A 25,408-nucleotide genomic window follows, 5' to 3' on the forward strand; every position below is an offset into this window, starting at 1 on the left:
TAAATTATTATTAAACATCCATGTAAGCAGTATCCTGGTTAAGATACAGAACATTGCCAATTCCCCAAAAGCCCTTCACCAATGCCTTGCAATCACTATTCCAACACTTTATCCTAAATATAACAATATCCTGACCTTTATGATCATAACTTTTTTTCTTTTTAGTTTCCGTAGAGTGTTTTTAATTTTTCCAAATCAACTTTATTGAGGAGTAATATGCTATATTAGTTTTCCAGGACTGCCATAACAAGGCACCACAAACTGTGTGGCCTAAACAACATAAATCATTGTCTCATAATTCTGGAGGCTACAAGTCTGATATCAAGATGTTGGCAAGGCTGGTTCCTTTTGAGGGCCGTGAGGGAAGGATCAGTCCCAGTTCATGCTCCTTGGCTTGTAGATGGCTATTTTCTTCCTGTGTGTTCACATCATCTTCCCACCGTACATGTGTGTCCTAATCTATGTTTTTTGTTTTTTTTTTAAGTAAGCTCTGCACTCAATGTGGGGTCTGAACTCATGACCCCGAGATCAAGAGTTGTATGCTTTACTGACTGAGCCAGCCAGATGCCCCTGTCCTAATCTATTCTTCTTTTTTCTTTTCCTTTTTCTTTTTTTAAAGAATTTATTATTTTTTTTAATTTATATCCAAGTTAGCATATAGTGCAACAATGATCTCAGATTCCTTAATGCCCCTCACCCATTTACCCCATTCCCCTTCCCACAACCCCTCCAGCAACCCTCTTTCTCTATATTTGTCTCTTATGTTTTGTCCTCTTCCCGGTTTTTATATTATTCTTGCTTCCCTTCCCTTACGTTCATCTGTTTTGTATCTTAAATGTCTTAATCTATTCTTATAACAATACCAGTCGCATTGAATTAGGGGCCTACCCTAATCCAGTATGATCTCATCTTAACTAATTATGTCTGCAATGACCCTATTTCCAAATAAAGTCATATTCTAAGGTGACTGGGATTACGACTTCAACCTATGGGGGTGTCTAGGTGGCTCAGTCAGTTGAGTGTGTGACTCTTGATTTTAGCTCACTACAACCTGAGACCAAAGTGGAATGTTGTTTGACTTCCTGGAGAAATCTAAATGCCAAGGGAAGGGTTGACTAATGCTGCTTTTCCATCAGCCAACAATCTCAGAGTGTATCCAGAATAAGAATGCATGAATGTTTCCCAAGGACCAGATGTGGCCCCAGGTCTAATAAAGGAAAGCCACTTAGAGAATTGAATAAACTTTAGCATAGAGAATCTAGAAGTATTATTAAAATCCTAAGGGCTGGAGATACATTTGTCTGAATCAAAGGAACTGTAGGGGCACCTGGGTGACTCAGTGGTTGAGCGTCCTACCCTTGACTTCGGGTTGTGGTCCTGGGGTTGTGGGATCAAGCCCCGTGTCGGGCTCTGTACTGAGCATGGAACCTACATGAGATTCTCTCCCTCTGTCCCCCATCTCTAAAATAAAAAATAATAAAACAATTTTTAAAAGGAACTGCAAGTTCCCAACTGCTGGCTGTTCTCCAAAGAATGCACAAAAGCATTCCATTAGGTAGTCATCTATAAATATCTGCCAATTGCAGATAATCACAATGTTGAATCACACAGTTTCAGTCAAGTAAGAAATTACCTGAACCCTTTTCCTTATTTTAGGTCTAATCTTGAAGAGATCAGAAATTAACACCATTTGCAACATGATAGATCTAGAGAGTATTATGCTAAGCGAAATAAGTCAGTCAGAGAAGGGCAAAAACCATATGATTACACTCATATGTGGAATTTAAGAAACAAAATAAACAGTCATGGGGGAAAAAGAGAGGAAAACCAAGAAACCAACTTTTAGTAACTATAGAGAACAAACTGATGGTTGCCAGAGGGGAGGTGGAGGGGGTAATGGGCTAAATAGGTGATGGGGATTAAGGAGTGCAGTTGATGATAAGCATCACATGTTGTATATAAATGTTGAATCACGAAAGTGTACACCTGAAACTAATACTCCACTGTATGTTAACCAACTGGAATTTAAATAAAAACCTAAAAAAAAAACTAGTTAGCCAACTAAGTGATGAGTAAAAGTACTACCATGGTAAAGACAAGTTATTTCTATCACTCTCCTTCCCTGATGGAGACTGCAACAGACTGAAATGTAATTAAGGAGAAGCCTCAAAAGATAAAGTTTGAAGTCTTCATATACTGGATTGCCTAAGAATGACTGAAACCAATGAGTTCCCATGTTTCATCTGGTGGAAGAACCAACCTCAGTGAATTCACTGAATAAATTTAAGTGGGCACCAGGCAATAAAAATAGTTGCCAAGGATCCAACCTATTAATTAGCTGCACACAGTAAAGAGGCAGTACAGAAAAGTGGTTAAGTGTACAGACTTGAAGCAGACTACTCCAAGTTGAACTATAAAAACTTCTATTTTCTCAGATCCAGTAAGAGAGTACTTTATGTGGAAAAGCATTGCCAGCAATATTGTGCTTCATTATGAAAACAGAGTTGCCATCATTTTCATAAGTATCTCCACAGTTTGGTCTGAATCATGGCTCTGCCACTGTAGCTTTGCAAACTTGGCCAAGTTATTTTATTTCCTTGTGCCTCACTTTCCTCACCTAAAATGGAGATAACAATTTCTACATACAGGTGGTGTGAGGATTCAGTAAGTTTATGTACAAATGGTAAGTAGACATGTTCTAAGGAATATTGTCTGGCACTATAAACATTCTATAAATGATAACCATTATATATTCCAGGATATCTTGTGGTAAGAATTCCATACATGATCTCTTTTTAACCAGATTCAACTACCCAAAACAGGAAACTAGTGTGCACTGTGAGTCACACGTAGGGAGATTACACCTATCAACACAGTGGCAACAGTCTTTGATTCTCATTGGCTGAAGCCCTGGTAGAGCCAGTTCTCAGAATCATGGGGACTGAGTGGCAGGGGTAGTGACAATGGTTTTTCCACTAGCCCAATGATGTGTTCCAAGATTTCTCTTGGTTTTACTGTCCTTGATCCTTTGCCCTCACCTTCACACCTGAGATTCTGAAAACTATCCTTTAATAAACCCCTTTCTACTTAAACTAGCTATAACTCTGCTGTGGATTAAAAACTTTGACAGGAGAAACAGATAAACTGTAACATATATGTAATGGAATATTAGTCCAGACACAAAAATAAAGTTTATTTGTATATCTCAGCCTGAATAGGTCTCAAAAATAAATAAGGAAATTTATGGAAAGGTAGTATCATTTGAGGAAATTATAAACTATGCAAAATAACATGTTAATAGGTACATATACATTATCTCTCATGATTTGAACATGTATTATCCAAATATTCAGTGTTTAAAATTTTTTACCCCACATGCACCATCTGAATAAAAACCTCAATAATTAATCTTAATTCTCATACTATGTAAAAAGTTTAAATTGAAGCAAGTCTGGGTGATAGGATGTAGAGTATTGTGGTCACATCTCGGCCAACCTAATTGATTTTGTTTGTTTCAGACTTCTATTTCTGTTTAAACATGTTCACTATCACTATCATTTCTCCAAGCATGTAGCCCTTTATAGAATCCAATTCACTTCCACTATGTGTTCAGGAGCACTACCAACATTTAATTTAGAGTATTTTTTACATTATATCTTTGTTGGGTTTAATTAGAGAACATGCCATGATCTCAGTTTGTGAGTTCGAGCCCTGCATTGGGCTCTGTGCTAACAGCTCAGAGCCTGGAGCCTGCTTCAGATTCTGTGTCTCCTCCTCTCTCTGCCCCTCCCATGCTCATGCTCTGTCTCTGCCTCTCAATAAGAAATAAATGTTAAAAAAAAAAAAAAAAGAATCACGTGTTTAAATGCTTTATGTTCATAAGTTTTTAGTGGATTATTTTATAGATGATAAAGAGTATCTTAGTTGCATTAAGAAAAGTGGAGTTTGGGAATGAGATAAATACACAGTACTAAGAAATGGCTCCTACCACTTCAAAATTACCCATCCAGAGGCACCTAGGTGGCTCAGTTGAGCATCTCTCTCTCTTTTTTAAAAGTGTTTATTTATTTTGAGAGAGAGACAAAGTGTGAGCAGGGAAGGGAAGAGAGAGAGGGAGACACAGAACCCAAAGCAGCATTCAGGCTCTGAGCTGTTAGCACAGAGCCCAACGCAGGGCTCAAACCCACATACTGTGAGACCACGACCTGAGCTGAAGTCAGAGGCTTAACCATCTGAGCCACCCAGGCGCCCCAAGCATCTGATTCTTACTTTTGGCTCAGGTCATGATCCCAGGGTTGTGGATTGAGCCCCACTTTGGGCTCTGCACTGAGCATGGAGCCTGTTTAAGATTCTCTCTCCCTCTCTCTCTCTCTCCCCCCTCTGCCCCTCTCCCCTGCTCATGTGCTCTCTAAAATAAAATAGTTTGAAAAAATAAAAATTAGCCATCCAACACATTTAGGGAATAAATTAGATCTGGAAAAGTGATAGATACCTATATATGGGCTAGAATTATACACACTAAATCTGTAGGGGTACCTGGGTGGCTCAGTCCGTTGAACATCTGACTTTGGCTCTGGTCATTATTTTGCAGTTGGTGGGTTGGAGACCCACATGGGGCTCACTGCTGTCAGCATGGAGCCTGCTCTGGATCCTCTGTCTCTCTTTGCACCTCCTCCACTCATCCTCTCTCTCTCAAAAATGAATAAACATACATACATACATAAATAAATAGATAAAGCTATAATAGGGCTGCCTCAGGAAAAGGTTTGAGAAACAATGGGTCTTTGACATTCATAGTTAATGTTTCATATATTTACTATAAAAATATGAAGCAAACATATATGTTAACATGTATTAATTTTACATAATACATGAGAACCTTGTCGCATTTTCTGAACTATTCAAAAGAATTTACCCATCCCATTCGTTGCATACTAATCAGAAAGTTAAAAATTATTATGTATACCATGGAAAGGTCTAGTAGTCACTACCTTAATCAGTGAACAAATTTAGCAGTACCAATACTAGGACAACTTATTTTACTTATATAATTATATTTAATACTTTATATTCTACACAGTGTATCTTCTGCTATAGTAAGTACATATCATCATTCTATTTATTTTTTACCAAAACTGCTTCTCCTGCATTTATTCATGAGGAAATAGACAAATTTTAAAAGTTGGACATTCTGCTAAGCCTAGATTCTAAAAATGGTAGTGTCTAAAAGAATGAGATGAGATGAGAGCCTCGATCAGATCCTTGTTTGGAAAAACATTTCATAAGCCAGTTTTGAGATAATTTGGGAACTTATGGAATTATTTTTAATTTTCTAATATCGTGCTCTTATAATTAAGACAATCTCCTTATTTTTAGATTATGCATGAAGTATTTAGGAGTGAAATGTAACTCCTAATAAAGTAGGAGTAATAAAATAAAAATAACTCCATATAAAATTAATAAAGATGTGGCAGGATGTTAACAACTAAGTCAACCTAGGATGTGATGGATAGTCATTGCACTATTATTTTAGCTTTCCTGTCGTTTTAGAAACCTTCAGTAGAAAAATTTGGGGGGAAATTTAGCTTAAAAAGACTTTAAAATAAAAAAAATATTAGAAGATATTTAGGAAAATGTGAATAATCTTGGGGTGTATGTAGGAAACACTCTATGTAGATTATATTTCATTCCATAAAAGTAAAAATAAAATCTATGACAAAGGATATATTAAAAAACAAAACAGACTGAAAAATTATTTTTACAACACATATGATAAAGATAATAGCCATAAACACAAAAAACTTCTACAAATTAATGAAAGAAAAAAATACAATAGAAATTGCGCAGACTATCAATAGGTAATTTACAGAAAATTCATATGGCTCGTAAGCAAATGATATCATGCTCAATATACCCAATATTTAAATAAATTAAAATTAAAGCAATGACATATTTTTCATCAGAAAGACTGACAAAGAGCACCGAGTGCTGTTAAATTGTGGGAAAATGAAAATGGGCAACTCAAACAGTGTTGATGGACTGAATGTACTATATCTGGAAAGTAATGTTACTAGCTATTATAATAAAAAAAATACACATACTACCTGATGTAAGAATCTATCTTACAGAAATAAAAACATATATATGCAAGTATTTATGTATAAAGATATTTATTGACAATTGTCTAACGCAACAAGGAAGTGGAAACAATATAAACATTCATCAATAAACAATATGAACATATTAATACTTCTACATACGTAGTATTCTGTAGCTACTAACACTAAAATGAGTAAGTTAGATTTATATGTACCTGGAATGATGTCCATGATGTATTTTATAGGAAAAGTCACAGTTTGATGTCCATATAGTGATCCTTTTTAAATATATAAATATCCACAAACAACCATGAAAAAAAGAACCATGTATAAACATGTACATTTCAGCATACAGAAAGCTACAGAAAAGTATTAATGAGGCTTCTAACATGTTAGTTTAGGAAGCCATATTTTCTTTTTCCTTTATGTATATTTGCTATAATTTCTCATTTTGGAGGTAATTGCATTATGTAATTTCAGAAGGCAATTCAGTCCAATATGATAAGAAAAACTACATAAAAATATAAGTTTAATTTCTAACACTTCTTTTGAGAATAAGTAAAAAACCATTAGAAGTAGAGAACAAAGTAATGGCACCATGGTCCACTTGACCATCTTTATTCTTCTATTTGTTATACCATTTACCTTAAAAAAACAACCTCTAATTCTGAAAGCTTGATTTATGGACTAGATATATCCGTGATAAAGCCATTTATTTTATTACCATGCTTCTAAAATCCCACAAACCTGTTTTCTTGTTTTTTGTTTTCAATATCTCATTAAGTTGAACTAAGAAGTGGGGTATAGGGAAGAGTAAGAAAGGACTGTGAAGGAAGATCATTACATAGAGGGATTTCCCTTTTTTAAAAGGACAAGGGTCCCATATGTAGAAGAAGAATGTGACTGGTTTGCAGAGAAAGCAACTTGCTCTCTCATAAACTTAGTGGGCCTCAAGCTATAATGGTTTAGAATTTCCACCCCTGAGATTATTTCTTTCAGCTAGAGCAGTGTTTACAAAAATAGTTCACATGCAAAAGATATTAATAGGCATTATAAGAAGGGATTTATGGTCAAGTAAGTTTGGCACATGATGAGGTGAAGTTGAAAAAGCTGCTTTACTACAATATTTATTACAGCCCTGATGAAATACAATGAACTTATTGCTTCAAAAAGACCTTGAGAAACTTAACAGAAGACCATGGGGGAAGGGAAGGAGAAAAAAAATAGTTACAAACAGAGAGGGAGGGAGGCAAACTATAAGAGACTCTTAAATACAGGGAACAAACTGAGGATGGACAGGGGTGGGGGGAGAGGGAAAATGGGTGATAGGCATTGAGGAGGGCACTTGTTGGGATGAGCATTGGGTGTTGTATATAAGTCAATCTGACAATAAATTATATTAAAAAAAAGTGATGTGAAATATGCCATGATTTACAGGCTTGTTTGATCACACAGTCTTTCTTTCTAATACCATCTGAGTTCTAGCATTACTTGAAATTACTACAGGAAATTTTAGGCTAACATATTATCTGTGGAATTAAATTAACACAGAGATATGGTCCTTAGTAAAAGGATTCAAAACAAATCGTTTTAAGGTAGCACATGCTACATTACTTTTACATCATTATAAAAATATTTTTCATGAGACATCCTATAGAGGCACCTGGGTGGCTCAGCTGGTTAAGCTTCTGACTCTTGATTTCGGCTCAGGTCATGATCCCAGGTCATAGGATCAAGCCCCGTGTTGGGCTCCACACTGAGCACGGAGCCTGCTTAAGATTCACTCTCTTTCCATCTGCTCCCCACCCTGCTCATACACTCTCTAAAATAAAAAAGAAAACACATCCTATAAAATGACAATAATCAAGGCAGTGTAATATTGGCAGAGAGATAGATACATAGATCAATGGAATAGAAGAGAAAACCCAGAGGTAAGATATACACAAATACATTCAATAGATTTTTGACAGAGGTACAAAGGCAATTTAATGGAGGAAACACAGACTTTTCAGCAAATGGTGCTAAAGTAAACGGACATCCATAAGCCAAAACAAATTAAGAAAGAACACCAAGCTAAAGCATACAATATACATGAAAAGTTAACTCAAAGTGTATCACAGACTTGTGTGTAAAACATAAAATCATGAAAAATTTATGCAAAAACATAGGAAAAAAGTCTTCAGGATGTGGGCTAGGCAAAGAATCCTTAGATTTGACAGCAAAGCAAGATCCATAAAAGGAAAAACTGGTAAAGCAGACCTTATCAAAATTGACAACTTTTGCTCTTCAAAAGACCCTCTTAAAGGGGTGCCTGAGTGGCTCAGTCAGTTAAGTGTCTGACTCTTGACATTGGCTCAGGTCATGATCTCATGGTTTGCAGGATCAAGCCCCACGTGGGGCTCTGCACTGATAGTGCTGAGCCTGCTTAGGATTCTGTGTCTCCTCTCTCTCTGTTCCTCCCCTGCTTGCACACACACACACTTTCTGTCTCTCTCAAAACAAACAAACAAACAAACAAACAAACAAACAAAAACCCTTAAAAAAAAAAAGGAAAAAAAAGATAAGCTACGCACCTGGGAAAATATTTGCAAACCACATAACAAAGGACTACTATCATCTAGAATACAGAAAATACTCTTTCAAAACCTAGGAGTGAAAAATAAAACAATTCAAAAATGACTAAAAGACACAAACAGGCATTTCACCAAAACAGATATACAGATGACAAGCACATGAAAAGGTGTTCACCATCATTAGCCATTAGGGAAATTCATATTAAGACCACAAAGAGACATCACCATACCTAACATGAGGGCTAAAACAAAAAGTGATGACAACACCAAATGCTGAAACACTGGGTTACTCATATGCTCCTGGTGTAAATGTAAAATGGTAAAGCAATTTTAGAAAATACTTTGTCCATTTCTTGTATGAGAAAACGTGACTTTAGTGTAAGACCAAGAAATTGTACTCTTAGGCATTTATACCAGAGAAATGGAAATTTACATTCACATAAAAATCTATACACAAATGTTCATAAATAGCTTCATTTGTAACACCCAAAAACTTATTTTTTTCCTTAAGGTTTCCTTCTAGTAAGAATTTTAATGTTCAGAATGAGGTACAACCTCACATTAATTATATGAGGACGTTCTGCTCCAAAATCATTTATCTGATGATTAGTAAGAATGATAAAAGATTTACCTTATGTACTATATTTGAAAAGTCTTCCTCTCATTTGAATTCTATAATAGTACACAATTAAAATACTGAAAAAAAGAAACCCCCCCGCACTGTTGGTGGGAATGTAAATTGATGCAACCACTGTGGAAAACATATGAAGTTTCCTCAAAAATTAAAAATAGAAATACCATACTATCTAGTAATTCCACTACTTCAGTATTTACCCAAAGGAAATGAAAACACTGATTTGAAAAGATATATGCACCCCAATGTTTATTGCATTATTTACAATAGCTAAGATATGGAAGCAACCTAAATATCCATCAACAGGTGAATAAATAAAGAAGATGTAGTATGTATATACAATGTAATATTACTCAGCTATAAAAAAATGAGATCTTGCCATTTGCAACAATATGGATAGACTTAAAGGACATTATGCTGAGTGAAATAAGTCAGAGAAAGACAAATACCATCTGATTTCACTTAATCTGGGATCCAAAACACAAAAATAGAAATATAATCATAAATACAGAGAACTGGTGGTTGCCAGAGGGGAGGGGGCTTGGAAGATGGATGAAATACGTGAAGGGGATTAAGAGGTACAAACTTCCAGTTATAAAATCAATCTATCAATAAATTAATTAAATAAACAAATCATAGGGATGAAAAGTACAGCATATGGAGTATAGTCAATAATACTGCAATACTGTGGTATTGTGACAGATGGTAATGACACTTATTTTGGTCAGTATTGAGTAAAGTACAGAATTGTCAAATCACTATGATATATACCTGAAACTAAAATAACATTGTATGTCAACTATACTTCAATTAAAAAAAAAATAAATAAGATGATTCTTGAGCCCAGAAGGAAACAATTTTAAAATACTGAAAAACACAATTACAGTAATAACTAATATTTATTTATTATAAACTATGTATTACACATTGCTTTAAGGCTTTTTATGTATTTGCATCTTTAAATCATTATAATGAGAGTGATTTTAATGTTTTATAAATGCAAAAACTAAAGCAAACAGGCGTTAACTAGCTTTTTCCAAAGGAATACATGTGTAGTAAATGGTGGAGTTCAGATCATGCTGAACAAGAGAATGATGCCAAACAAGAAAACTCTACATTTTATGGTTGTGCTCTTGTATAAATTCACCAATGTCTAACAAAGATTGAAAAATGATGGAAACTGATTCTCCATTATATTACACTAGCCTCTCTCTGTTTGAATTTTCTGATAGAGTTACCTATGGATGAAAGTAAAAAAGGATTCCCACTTTGATAATCTGAATTTTCTGATATTCCAAAGCTGAGTATCAATGAGCAATCAAAGGATTTAATAAATTTATATTTTCATAAAGTTTTTCTCAATTATGAAGTTTATGATGTTGAGTGAGGTGTGAATGACGTCTGAAGTCCTTACCACATTCGTTACATTTATAAGGCTTCTCACCAGAATGAATTCTCTGATGTTGAGTAAGTTGTGAGCCACGATTAAAGGCCTTCCCACATTCATTACATTTGTATGGTTTCTCACCAGTATGAATTCTCTGGTGCTGAGTAAGATGTGAACCACGAATAAAGGCTTTCCCACATTCATTACACTCATAGGGCTTCTCACCAGTATGAACTCTCTGATGGTAAGTCAGCTGTGAGCCACGAATAAAAGCCTTACCACATTCTTTACATTCATATGGCTTCTTACCAGAATGAGAAATCTGATGTAGAGTAAGTTGTGAGGCACAAATAAAGATCTTCCCACACTGCTTACATTCATAGGGATTCTCACCTGTATGAATTCTCTGATGCTGAGTCAGTTGTGAGCTATAAATAAAGGCCTTCCCACACTCTTTACATTCATAGGGTTTTTCACCAGTATGAATCCTCTGATGCTGAGTAAGATGTGAGCCACGAATAAAGGCTTTCCCACATTCCTTACATTCAAAAGGTTTTTCACCAGTGTGAATTTTTTGATGTTCAGTAAGTTGTGAGCCACGAATAAATGACTTCCCACATTCTTGACATTCATAGGGTTTCTCTCCAGTGTGAATCCTCTGGTGTCGAATAAGCTGTGAGCCATAGTTAAAAGCCTTCCCACACTGCTTACATTCATGTGGTTTCTTACCTGTATGAATCCTCTGATGTTCAGTAAGTTGTGAGCCACGAATAAAGGACATTTCACAGTCTTTACATTTATAGGGCTTTTCACCAGTATGAAGTCTGTGATGCAGGGTAAGCTGTGATCCATAACTAAAGGCTTTCCCACATTTCTTACATTCGTAGGGTTTCTCACCCGTATGAATTCTCTGATGTTCAGTAAGTTGGGAGCCACGAATAAAGGCCTTTCCACATTCTTTACATTGATAGGGTTTCTCTGCAGTATGAACTCTCTGGTGGTAAGTAAGTTGAGAGCCACGAAAAAAGGCCTTACCACATTCATTACATTCATAGGGTCGTTCACCAGTATGAATTCTTTGATGCTGGGTAAGGTGAGAGCCACGAATAAAGGCCTTCCCACACTCTTTACATTTATAAGGTTTCTCCCCAGTATGAATTCTTTGATGATAAGTAAGCTGTGAGGCACAAATAAAGGCTTTTCCACATTCCTTACATTCATAGGGTTTCTTAACAACATGAACTCTCTGATGGTAAGTAAGTTCTGAACCCCGAATAAAGGCCTGTCCACATTCTTTACATTCATAGAATTTTTCATCAGAATGAACTTTCTGATGTTCAGTCAGTTGAAAGCCATGGATAAAGTATTTTCTGCATGCTTCACATTCATAGGATTTCTCAGGAAAATTAATTCTTTGTTTTAACATAAGGGATGCAGTCTGGCTAAAATTGGGGATTCCTTTACAAGTGATTAGTAGTTGCTTGAAAAATCCCTCTTTATTTCCCAATTGGCTTTCAAACTGGTCTTTGCATTCCCTATCATCTTGAAGACTTTTACAATCACACTTAAGTCTTGTAAGCTGTTCTATGATCTCCCACTGAGATGATTCTATTTCATAAATTCCTTTTGTTGAGAACAGCTTTTTGGTCTCACATCTGGATTCCCAGGCTATAAGGTAAAAAGAAAGAAAATGTTATTTTCATATTCCTTGAAAAATGAAATTTCTAAGGTAGAAACAGTAGACTCAAATTGAGTATCATAGTCATAAGATGTCAATGGAACCAATGGAACAGAAAAGAAAAATCCAGAAACAGTTATAAGTGCAAACTTAGTACATAATAAAAGCTGGCAGCTCAAATCAGTAGGAAAAACATGAACTCTTTTTAATAAATGAAATTGATAAACATACAGATAAACACATCAAAAAAAGAAAACTGCATTAATTCTGCATATCTTACAGTTGGATAAATTCCAAATGGATCAGACATCCATATTTACAGGAATGAAAACATACATATAATTAGAATAAAATTTGGGGGACTTCTTCTATAAACTAGGAATGGGGAAAACTTTCCTAGTCATAATTTGATAAAAATGACTGCACTATGGTTAAAGAAAAAAGAAAGGCTGGCATGTCAAAAACACGGTTAAGGTTAGGTTAAGTAAAATGACAAAATTGGAAAAAATATTTGCCAGGTTGCAATATCCCTAATATAGAAACAGTTTCTAAAATTAGACTAGAAAAAAAAGACTACCATATAAAACTGGGCACCAACACTATGTAAAAATAGTCTAAGAAAATGGGACAGTTGATAGAAAAGTAATGTAAGTAGCTTTTAACCATATGAAAATATACTCAACTTTGCTCATAAGATAAATGCAAATTAAAGCTAAACAGAGGTGAAGATATGAAGAAATTGGAATCCTTGCAGCTTGCTGATGGGAATGTAAAATGGTACAGCTGCTTTGTAAAACAATTTTGTACTTCCTCAAAAAGTTAACATAGTTTCCATATTACCATGCAATTTTACTCCCAGTTATATGCCCAAGAGAAGTGTCCAACATAGAGTTCCCACATAACCCAAAAATCCACTCGTAAGTATAGAGCCAAGAGAATTGAAAACACATATCTATATAAAAACACGAAAACAATGTCCATAACAGCATTAATCATAATAAGCATAAGGTGGAAACAAGTCACTCATTAATTGATGAATGGGTAAAAATGTGGTGTATCCTTACAATAGAATATTTGGCAATAAAAATATTGACACATGCTACAATATGAATAAACTTTGAAAACATTATGCTTAGTGAAAAAAGCTAGTCACAAAAGACCACATATTGTATGACTGCTTTTATATGAATTATGCAAAGTAGGCGAATCCACATAGACAGAAACATCAGTAGCTGAACAGGGCTGGGGATGGACAGAGATACAGAGTATCTTGCTACTACAAGATACTGGATTTCTTGCTGGAGTGATAAAAATGTCCTCAAATTGTGATGGCTATATGAGACTGTGAATATAATAAAAGTCATCACTGTTTACAGAAATGGGTAAACTGTACAGTATGTGAAATATATCTTAATAAAGTACTTTTAAAAAACTACAGAGATGCTATTTCTTACCTCTTGGAATAGGGCATTTCCAAATGTGACATCAAATACTATTAGCAAGACTGTAAGGAAATTGGTACTTATAGACATTACTAGTAAGAATATGAATGGTACAAAGGAACCTATGAAAGGAAATACAGCAGTATTTAGCATAATTACATATATCTTTTGATCTAACAACTCCACTTCTGTGAAATCAATCCCAAAATTGCCCTAACAAAATGTCAAAAACATGATGCACAAAAACTGAAGCACAATGTGTTAAAGCAAGAGATAAAAAATAATCTAATTGGAGGTGCCTGGGTGGCTCAGTTAGTTGAGCATCCAACTTTGGCTCAGGTCATGATCTCACAGTTTGTGAGCTCAAGCCCCACGTTGGTTCCGGTGACAGCTCAGAGCCTGGTGCCTGCTTTGGATTCTGTGTCTCCCTCTCTCTCTGTCCCTTCCCCACTTGTGCACTCTCTATCTCAAAAATAAATAAACATTAAAACAATTTAAAAACTATAACCCAATTGTCCATTAGATGACTGATGGAAGTAATTCATGGTATACCCACATCACAAAGTACTATGCAGCAGTTAAAAAAGGGGAATATATTAATATGAAATGCTGTTTACATACATTATTAATTGCGAGAAAATGTGTATGCGAGAAAGGCATGTATAGTTATGCCTTTTCTCTTAGGAAGAAAGGGAGAAGAGTAAGTATGCATGTATAAAGTACATTTGCTTTTATTTTTTTAAAGGGGGGATGGATTGCAGGGTGAAGAAGGAATAAGTGGGGGGGGCAAGGATAGAAGTCAGACCTCTTTCAATACAACTTGTTTTGTAAATTTCACTTTGGAGCTACATAAATATTTTCTGTTATTATAAAACAAATTATAACAAGTACAGTATAAAAGTGGAAAATACTGAATTAAAAAAACAACACTATTTACAATTGTTGGAATAACCAAAGAAATTATTTCAAATAACTTTCAAATATAGTAATTTGACTGAAATATACATGGGGGGAAAAAAGAATTGCCAAAACAATTGACTCAAACTGTTTTGAGTAATCATACTATTGGTAGTAATGCTGATCTTCTTTTAGAGACTTACATTTATAAGATAGGATAAAATAAGTAATTATATGATATTCCAATCCTATAATTTTTAGTGTTCATGATAACTGGGACTCTTAGCATGGGAGAAAATGGATACAGATATAAGATCATTAAAAGGGTTAAATAAAAAGCCTATAATTAAGAATATGAATTGGAAATACTGGTATGAACTCATGCTATAGTTTACTTTGTTTTTTTTTTAATTAATGCATTTTCTTAGAGCAGTCTTAGGTTTTAGGTTTATAGAAAAACGGACCAAAAGTCAGAGTTCTCTCTTTCCTTGCCACTCTCTTATTATTAATATCTTAATACTTTGCACTGGTGTGGTACATTTGTTATAACTGATGAAGCTTTATTGATATATTATTAACTGAATCCAATAGTTTACATTAGGGTTCACTCTTTGTGTTGTAAAGTTATATGGGTGTTGCCAAATGCATAATGTCATGTATTCACCATTACAGTATCGCACAGAATAGTTTACTTAAAAAGCCCCTGTACTCCACCTAGTTATTCCTCCTCCCTATTTCTCACTGATTGCTTTACCAACTCTACTATTTGCCTTTTCCAGAATGTGATGTAGTTAGAATCATAAAATATGTAAACTCTTCAAACTGGCTCCTTTCACTTAACAAGACACTAAGCATTTTCATGGTCTCATGGTTTGATAGTTATTTTTCATTTCTGAATAATATTCCTTTGTATGGATTAACTACATTGTTTATCCAAATGAAGGGGATCTTGGTTGCTTTCAAGTTTTGGCAATTATGAACAAGCTTCTGTAAACTTATGTGCAGGTTTTTGTATGAACAAAAGTTTTCAATTTATTTGGGTAAATATCTAGGAGCACAATTGCTGGATCATATACCAAAACTATGTTTATTTTGTTTTGTTTTGTTTTTTTTCAAGTTAGTTAACATACAGTGTAGTTGGCTTCAAGAGTAGAACCCAGTGATTCATCTCTTACATATGACACTCAGTGCTCATCCCAAAAAGTGCCCTCCTTAATGCCTGTCACCCACTTAACCCACTCCCATCATCCCACAGTTCATTCTCTGTCTTTAAGAGTCTCTTATGTTTTGACTCCCTCTCTGTTTTTATCTTATTTTCCCTTCCCTTCCTCTATGTTCATCTGTTAAGTTTCTCAAATTCAACATGAGTGAAATCATATGTCTTTCTCTGACTGACTTGTTTCGCTTAGTATAATACCCCATCCACATTGTTGCAGATGGCAAGATTTCATGATTTTTTCATCACCGAGTAGTATTCCATTGTGTGTGTGTGTATGTGTGTATGTATGTATGTATGTATATATCACTATTCCATTGTATGTGGGTATGTATGTATGTATTACATCTTCTTAATACATTCATCGGTTGATGGGACATTTGGGCTCTTTCCATAATTTGGCAATTGTTGATAGCGCTGCTGTAACATTGGGGTGCATGTGCTCCTTCAAATCAGCATTTTTGTATCCTTTGGATAAATTCCTAATAGTGCAATTGCTGGGTCATAGGGTAGCTCTATCTTTAGTTTTTTTGAAGAACCTTCACACTGTTTTCCAGAGTCGCTGCACCAGTTTACTTTCTCACCAACAGTGTAAGAGGGCTTCCTTTTCTCCACACCCTTGCCAACATCTGTTGTTTCCTGAGTTGTCAATTTTAGCCATTCTGACTGGTGTGAGGTGATATCTCCTTATGATTTTGATTTGTATTTCCCTGATGATAAGCGATGCTTTACTTTTGTGTATGGTGTAAGAAAGTGGTCCAGTTTCCTTCTTCTGTATGTTGCTATGCAGTTCTCCTAGCACCATTTGCTAAAGAGACTGTTTTTTCCATTGGATAATCTTTCCTGTTTTGTTGAAGATTGGTTGGCCATATATTTTTGGGTCCACTTCAGTGTTTTCTATTCTATTCCATTGATCCAGGTGTCTGTTTTTGTGCCAATACCATAGTGTCTTGATGATTATAGCTTTGTAGTACAGGTTAAAGTCCGGGATTGAGATGCCTCCAGCTTTGTTTTTTTCAACATTACTTTGGCTATTCAGGGTCTTTTGTGGTTCCATACAAATTTTAGGATTGTTTGTTCTAGCTCTGTGAAGAATGCTGGTGTTATTTTGATAGGGAATGCATTGAATGTATAGATTGCTTTGCGTAGTTATTGACATTTTAACAATATTTATTCTTCTGTTCCATGAACATGGAATGTTTTTCCACTTGTCTTCTTCAATTTCTTTCATAAGTTTTCTACAGTTGTTGGTGTACAGATCTTTCACCTTGTTGGTTAGATTTATTCCTAGGTATCTTGTGGGTTTTCGTGCAATTGTAAATGCGACTTACTCCTTTACTATCTTTCTGTTGCTTCATTATTGGTGTACAGAAATGAAACCGATTTCTGTACACTGATTTTATATCCTGTGAATTTACTGAGTTCCCATATCAGCTCTAGTAGTTTTTTGGTGGCATCTTTCAGGTTTTCCATGTAAAGTATCATGTCATCTGCAAAAAGTGAGTCTAACTTCTTTGCCAATTTGGATGCCTTTTATTTGTGTTATCTGATTGCTGAGGCTAGGACTTCCAACACTAGTTGAACAATAGTGGTAAGAGTGGACATCCCTGTCATGTTCCTGATCTCAGGGGAAAAGCTCTCAGTTGTTCCCCATTGAGGATGATACTGGCTGTGGACCTTTCATATATGGCTTTTATATTAAGGTATGTTCCTTCTATCCAGACTTTCTTGAGGGTTTTTATCAAGAAAGGATGCTTTATTTTGTCAAATGCTTTTTTCTGTATCTACTGACAGGATCATATGGTTCTTATACTCTTTTCCATCATTGTGATGTATCACACTGACTGATTTGCAAATATTGAACCTGCCCTGCAGCCCAGGAATGAAGCCCACTTGATCATGGTGAATAATTTTTTTTAAGTACTGTTGAATTCAATTCATCCAGATTCATCAGGGATATTGGCCTGTAATTGTCCTTTCTAGTGGGGTCTTTGTCTGGTTTGGGAATCAAGGTAATGCAGGCTTCATAGAATGAGTTTGGAGGCTTTCCTTCAATTTCTATTTTTTGGAACAGTTTGAGAAGAATAGGTATCACCTCTGCTTTAAATGTCTGGTAGAATTCCCCTGGGGAGTCATCTGGCCCAGGACTCTTATTTGCTGGGGGATTTTTGATAACCAATTCAATTTCTTTGCTGGTTGGACTACATTTCATTTTGTAAGAATGTGTCAAACTGCCTTCCAAAGGGACTGTACTATTTTGCATTCCCATCAACAATGAAAGAGAGTTTCTGTTGCCCTACATTCTTGACACTATTTGGAGCTGTCAGTGTCTTGGATTTTAGTCAAAGAGACCTGTAGTTACATCCCATGGTTCTTTAAAAATGTGATACCCTGGGGTGCCTGGGTGGCTCGGTCAGTTAAGCGGCCGACTTCGGCTCAGGTCATGATCTCACAGTCCGTGAGTTCGAGCCCCGCGTCGGGCTCTGTGCTGACTGCTCAGAGCCTGGAGCCTGTTTCAGATTCTGTGTCTCCCTCTCTCTCTGCCCCTCCCCTGTTCATGCTCTGTCTCTCTCTGTCTCAAAAATAAATAGACGTTAAAAAAAAATTAAAAAATAAATAAATAAAAATGTGATAACCTGATGACATATGACATCTGAATATCTTTTCGTATACTTATTTGTCATGAGTTTATCTTCTCTAGTGAGGCATCGGTTCAGATCTCTTGGCCACATTTAAACTGGGTTCTTTTGTTATTGAGTTTCAAGAATTCTTTGTATATTTTATATATAAGTCCTTTACCAGGTACTGTCTTGCAAAGATTTTTCTCCCATTCTGTGATTTGCCTTTTCATTCTCATAACTGTCATTCACTCAGAAGTTTTTAATTTTAATGAAAACCAACTGTATCTTTTGTGTTCATGATTATAGTTTTAGGTGTTTATAAAAAACTCATTCTGAGCCCCAAATCACCTAGATTTTCCCCTCTGTTATCTTCTGAAGTTTTATAATTTTCATTTTACATTAAGGACTATGATCTATTTTGAGTTAATTTCTGTGAAAACGTATGACATCAATATTGAGATTTTTTTTTTAAGTGTGTATGTTCAGTTGTTCCAGCAACATTTGTGAAAAAGACTATCCTTTCTCCATTGGATTGCCTTTACTCCTTTGTCAAGGATCAGCTGAGTATATTTGTATAAGTCTGTTTCTGGGCTTTCTATTCAGTTCCATGGATGCATTTATTCTTTCACCAATAATACAATGCCATCCTGATTACTATAGCTTTATGGGAATTCTTGAAGTCAGGAAGTTAAGTTTGTCTCTCATTTCCTGCATACTACAGTCTTCTTTTTATTCTTTTCACTTCTTTTAGTTGACTTTTGTAGAGAAATATTTATATTCCTTTCTCATTCCTTTTATGTACAGTTGACCCTTGCACAATAAAGGGGCTTAAAGGTAACAAATACCCAGTCAAAAATCTGCATATGACTTTTGACACCCTCAAAACTTAACTAATAGCTCACTGTTAACCAAAAGCTTTAATGATAACATAAGCAGTTAATTAACACATATTTCATGTTATATGTATTATATACTCTATTCTTTGTTGTTTATTTATTTATTCTCAGAGAGAGAGGGAGAGAGAGCAAGAGCGGGTGAGGGGCAAAGAGAGACGGGGAGAGAGAATCCCAAGCAGGCTCCACGCTGTCAGTATGGAGCCCGACATGGGGCTTGATCCAACGAACGGTGAGATCATGACCTAAGCTGAAATCAAGAGCTGGACACTCAACTGACTGAGGCCCCCAGGGGCCCCAATATACTCTATTCTTACAATAAAGTAAGCTAGTGAAAGAAAATTATTAAGAAAACCATAAGGGAAAGAAAATACATTTATGGTACTAGACTGTAAAAACTACACATATAAATGGACCTGCACAGTTTAAACCCATGTTGTCCAAGTGTCAACTGGATCTTCTTTTGTGTATGGCTATTTTCGTTGTTATTACTGGGGGTGGGTTACATTTAATGTCCTAAAGTTATAACTCTTTAATTTGAGTTTATACCAGCTTAATTTCAATAACATACACTTAATTTCAATAACACTACTCCTTTATGTCTCAGTCCCCACTCCCTGTGATTGTCAGTGTCACAAAATTACATCTTTATACATTTGTGCCAAAAAACAAACTCAGTCTCTTAAAGTATTAGTCACTCCAGTTAAGTAGAAAACAAGATTTGAAGCTACAAACCAAAGTTAACAATAATACTAGCTTTTAGACTAACATTGTGGGGTTTTGTTTGTTAACTTTATCAGTCTCTTAAATCACACAGAAGACAAAAAGTAGTTACAAGCTATTGTTACAATAATAGTTTTTATAATTGCTCATCTATTTGCCTTTATTGAATTCTGTATTTCTCTATATGGCTTCTAGTTACTGTCTAGTGTCCTTTTATTTCACCTTGCAAGAATCCCTTAAACATTTCTTGCAGAGGAGGTAAGGTAAAGTGGTCACAAACTCCCTTGGCTTTTATCTAAAAATGTCTTAATTTATCCCTTTTGAAACACAGTTTTCTTGGATATAGGATTCTTGGTTCACAGTTTTTGTCTTTTAGCACACTGTATATATATATATATATATATATATATATATATATATATATATATAGACCCACTACCTTCTGATCCCTAGTGTTTCTGAGGAGAAATCTGATCATCTTACTGAGGATCACTGTGTATAATTATTTGCTACTCTCTTGTTGCTTTCAAAATTGTCTTTGACTTTTGAAAGTTTGATTATAATGCATCTTGGTACAGATGACTGAGTTCATCCTACTTTAGTTTGTTGAGCCTGTATGTTTATATTTACATCTTTCATAAAATTTGGGAAGTTTTTCAGCTATTGTTACTTCAAATGTTGTCTCTGCTCTTTCTGCGACTCCCAAAATACATATGTTTAGCTGCTTGATGCTGTCCCATAGGTCCTATAGGCTCTGTTCACTTTCCTTCTACTTTTTTTTTCTTTCTAATCCTCAGACTAGATACTTTCTATTGTCCTATCTTCAAGTTCACTGATTCTTTCTGCCTGCTCAAACCTGTCTTTGAATCCCTCTAGTGAATTTTTCATTTGGGTTCTTGTACTTTTTAGTTCCAGAACTACTTCTTGGCATCTTCTTAGGTTTTCTAGTTCTTTATTGGTTTTTGTTTTGTTCATATACAGTTTTAGTGACTTTATCCACATCTTCCTTTAGTTGTCTATCTTTAAGACAGTTGTTTTACAGTCTGTCTGGTATATATGCCATCAGGTCTTTTTCCAGAACAGTTTCTGTTGGTTTATTTTTTTCCTTTGAATGGGGCATATTTTCCTGTTTCTTTGTATGCCTTGCGATTTTTTGCCGCAATACTGGAAATTTTATACAATTCTTTCTTTTATACGTTTATTTATTTATTTTGAGAGAGAGAGAGAGAGAGGGAGAGGGAGAATGGGTGGGGTAGGGACAGAGAGAGAAGGAGAGAGAGAACTCTAAGCTTAGTACAGAGCCTGACACAGAGCTCAAACTCACCAACTGTGAGACCATGACCTGAGCCAAGATCAAGAGTTGAATGCTTACCCAACTGAACCACCCAGGTGCACCCATTTTATACAATTCTAAGTAATTCCAGAAATCAGATTCTCTCCCTCTCTCAGGGTTTGACAATTTATGTTACTATTGTTGTTTTGATTGTTGTAGGCTTCTGTGCTGAGGACCACACGCAGGTATAAACTTAAGGTCTTCTCCAGTCTTTTCTGGGCTTTTCTCTGGGTAGACATGGTCACTTTCTAATTTTCTCTAGATATGCCACTGTTTTTGAATGTCCTAGTCTTTAATATCTGGCTCCCAAATGGGAAAGAAAAAAATGAACAAGGTGAAAAAATGGTGCCGGCCCTTCAAGCCGTCCCCTGGAAGTCACTTCAGCCAGAAGGGGAGGGACTTAGAGCAAATGGGGAGGTGCAACAATGGCCACTTCCACTTTGTCTACAACTCTGTGATCAGGACATTGTTAGGAAACATATTGGGGAAAGTCAATATTGTAGACTTGTCAATTTTCTCCCAAAATGATTTGTAGAGTCAATGCAATCTTAATCAAAATCCCAACACATTTGAAGGGAGAAGGCTGTCAACCTAATTAGAAAGACATAAGACCATGAATGGTCATAACATTCTTAAAGAGAAGATGAAAATATTTTAAAAGCAACTATAATTAAAAGCAACTATAATTAAAACTATGTGGTATTATCACAGGGCTTAAATATACAAAGTCCAGAAATATGCCCACATAAAAAAAGAAGTTATATTTGATAAAAGTAGCATTTCGTGGGGAGAGAAAATAAACTTTACAATCAATCTTGCCAAGACAACTAGAAAAACTAGACCCCTATTTCACACACCATGAGAGAAGTCAACTATAGGTAGGATGAAAACCTCAATGTGAAAGGAAACATTAAAAATCTTTTTAAGGGGTGCCTGGGTGGCTCAGTCGGTTGAGGGTCCGACTTCAGCTTAGGTCATGATCTCACGGTTCATGAGTTCAAGCCCCGCATTGGGCTATGTGCTGACAGCTCAGAGCCTGGAGCCTGCTTCAGATTCTGTGTCTCCCTCTCTCTCTGCTCCTCCCCTGCTCACACGCTGTCTCTCTCTCAAAAATAAATAAAGGTTAAATTTTTTTTAAATCTTTTTAAAAATAATTATATAGAAGAATATATTAATGAATTAAAGGTATAGAAGGATATTTTTTAATAGCTCACAAAAAATATCCATCATAAAGGAAAAGATTGATAAATTCTACTACTTTAAAATTAGGAACTTTTATTCATCGAAAGATTCTAGAAAAAGGGTGAAAAGTCAAGGCACACAGCAGAAGATACCTGAAACACAAATATACTACCTATAAAAATAAAAAAACCCATCTAATCAGTAACAGAAAGATTAACAATCCAGTAGAAGAATAAGCCAAAAATAAGAACAGGAATCTACAAAAGAAAAGTTCCAAATGGCAACAAATATATTAAAAAACAGCCCATTAGCAACCATTAGTAATCAGGGAGATGGAAATAAAATTCTTTTTTTTTTTTTTTTTTTCAACGTTTTTTTATTTATTTTTGGGACAGAGAGAGACAGAGCATGAACGGGGGAGGGACAGAGAGAGAGAGAGACACAGAATCGGAAACAGGCTCCAGGCTCCGAGCCATCGGCCCAGAGCCCGACGCGGGGCTCGAACTCACGGACCGCGAGATCGTGACCTGGCTGAAGTCGGAGGCTTAACCGACTGCGCCACCCAGGCGCCCCATGGAAATAAAATTCTAATGACAGATACAAGCTGAGTAGATAGGCAAAAATTTTAAAATCTGACAATATTATGTGTGGTCAAGGATGTGGTGCAGATTCTCATATACTATTGATAGGGACTGGACACTGGTATAATTACTTCAGAACACAGTTTGGCAGTATCTAGTAAAATCAAAGATACACATATCTTTTGACCCAGCACCTTCACTCTTAGAATATCTATCTAAGATAGATATTCCAGAGAACCTCATGCTCAGGTATATGAGTAAACATATCAAGTGACATTTATAGCATCAATATTTATAAACAGCCCAAATTAGAAATGACCTACATTTTAGCCAAGAATATACTAAAAATTAGTAACCAAGAGTTAATTCTGGTATATTCAAACAGTGGAATTCTTATAAAAATGAATGAACTAGAGCTACCTTTGGATGACTCTCACAAATACAGTATTGAATAAAAGGAGCCTGACACAAAAGAATATGTACAATATGACCCCACTCACCTAAATCCTAAAATGGGCAAAACTAAACAATACATTTTAGACCTGTATACCTAAGTCACAAATATATATACTCATAGGGTGTTTCTGGAGTGATGGCAATGTTCTGTTTCTTGTCATGGGTGGTTGTTAATCAAACTGTACATATGTTTTATGTACTTTCCCATATATTTCACTATAAAAATAGGTTTTTCAAAGTTTATTTATTTATTTATTTATTTATTTATTTATTTTGAGAGAGAGAGAGAGAGAGAGAGCAAGCGTGTGTGCACATGCATGCAAGCAGGGAAGGGACAGAGAGAGGGGGAGAGAGAAAATCCCAAGCAGGGCTCTATCTCATGAACTGTGGTATCATGACCTGAGCCCAAATCAAGAGTTGGATGCTAAACCAACTGAACCACTCAGGCACCCTTAAAAATAGATTTAAAAAAATCATATGGCTGATAGTTTTACTTGTTCTAAATGTTAGCAATATTCCCTAAATAAAAATTCTATAAGTAAGAACACTGGATTCCCCTAATGCTCCCTGTGAGGGTCCAGGGCAAATTTGGAACCTGATGCTTATATTCTTCTCCTTTCAACTAAAACAGTTTGAGTTGGCCCAGTGTGGTAGAACAATAAGTGAAGGGATGCTAATCCATACAAAGAATTAGACTAAGAGATAACAAAACTATTAAATGAATCTGGCACCAATCAGAGATCAAAGGGATTATTCTGTGTCTAAAGTATGAAATGTGTTATAATCTAATTTTTTTTTAATTTTTTTAATGTTTACTTATTTTTGAGACAGAGAGAGACAGAGCATGAACGGGGAGGGTCAGAGAGAGAGGAAGACACAGAATCTGAAACAGGCTCCAGGCTCTGAGCTGTCAGCACAGAGCCCAATGCAGGGCTTGAACTCACGGACCTCGAGATCATGACCTGAGCCGATGTCGGACGCTTAACCAACTGAGCCACCCAGGTGCCCCACAATCTAATTTTTTAAAATAAGCCAGTTCTAGTTCACATAGCCTGGGGGTCAGACTGCAGGTCTCCTTGCAGTGGCGGCATCTCCAGAGCAGAGTAGGAACTGCGGCAGCTAGAGTCATGGCAGGACAAGTGTTTAGAAAGTTTCTTCCCCTTTTGACCGAGTTTTAGTTGAAAAGAGTTGCAGCCAAAACTGTAATCAAAGGTGGTATTATGCTTCCAGAAAAATCTCAAGGAAAAGTTTTGCAAGCAACAGTAGTAGCTGTTGGATCAGGCTCTAAAGAAAGGGTGGAGAGATTCAACCAGTCAGTGTGAAAGTTGGAGATAAAGTTCTTCTCCCAGAATATGAAGCACCAAAGTAGTTCTAGATGACAAGGATTATTTCTTATTTAGAGATGGTGACATTCTTGGAAAGTATGTGAACTGAAATAAATCATTATTGAAATGGCATAAAGTGAAGGCACCCATTCCAGTGAAGCTGTGAAATCTTTCATCATGTAAATAATTTTCATGTCTCTTTTTTATAATAAACTAATGGTGTCCAAAAATAAATAAAATAAGCAATTTCTGGGGCATGCTATAAAACTGTCCAGGGAGGAAGAGAAAAGGCACTCAGCAATGGCTATAACTGTAGCTGAAGAGGCAAGGGAGAATGGGAGGTAAGGAAGTATAGGTAATTCATGGCCA

At 35.7% G+C, this 25,408-nt stretch overlaps 1 protein-coding gene and 1 pseudogene across 2 annotated transcripts in view; one reads left to right on the top strand and one right to left on the bottom strand.

Annotated features, from left to right (window-relative positions):
* Positions 1–6,153: 6,153 nt before the first annotated feature.
* Positions 6,154–25,408, bottom strand: part of LOC132690962 (uncharacterized) — a 66,639-nt gene continuing 47,384 nt past the window's right edge. For both annotated transcript variants that reach the window (XM_078439037.1, XM_078439036.1), the window contains one exon: positions 6,154–12,360. In XM_078439037.1, coding sequence (XP_078295163.1) covers positions 10,664–12,360 — 1,697 coding nt within the window. In that variant the 3' untranslated portion in view covers positions 6,154–10,663. The remainder of the gene's footprint in view (positions 12,361–25,408) is intronic.
* On the top strand, positions 24,454–25,390 carry LOC132691035 (10 kDa heat shock protein, mitochondrial pseudogene; annotated as a pseudogene).

The sequence above is a fragment of the Panthera onca genome, chromosome E2 (assembly GCF_046562875.1).
Source record: "Panthera onca isolate mPanOnc1 chromosome E2, mPanOnc1 haplotype 2, whole genome shotgun sequence".
Taxonomy (NCBI): domain Eukaryota; kingdom Metazoa; phylum Chordata; class Mammalia; order Carnivora; family Felidae; genus Panthera; species Panthera onca.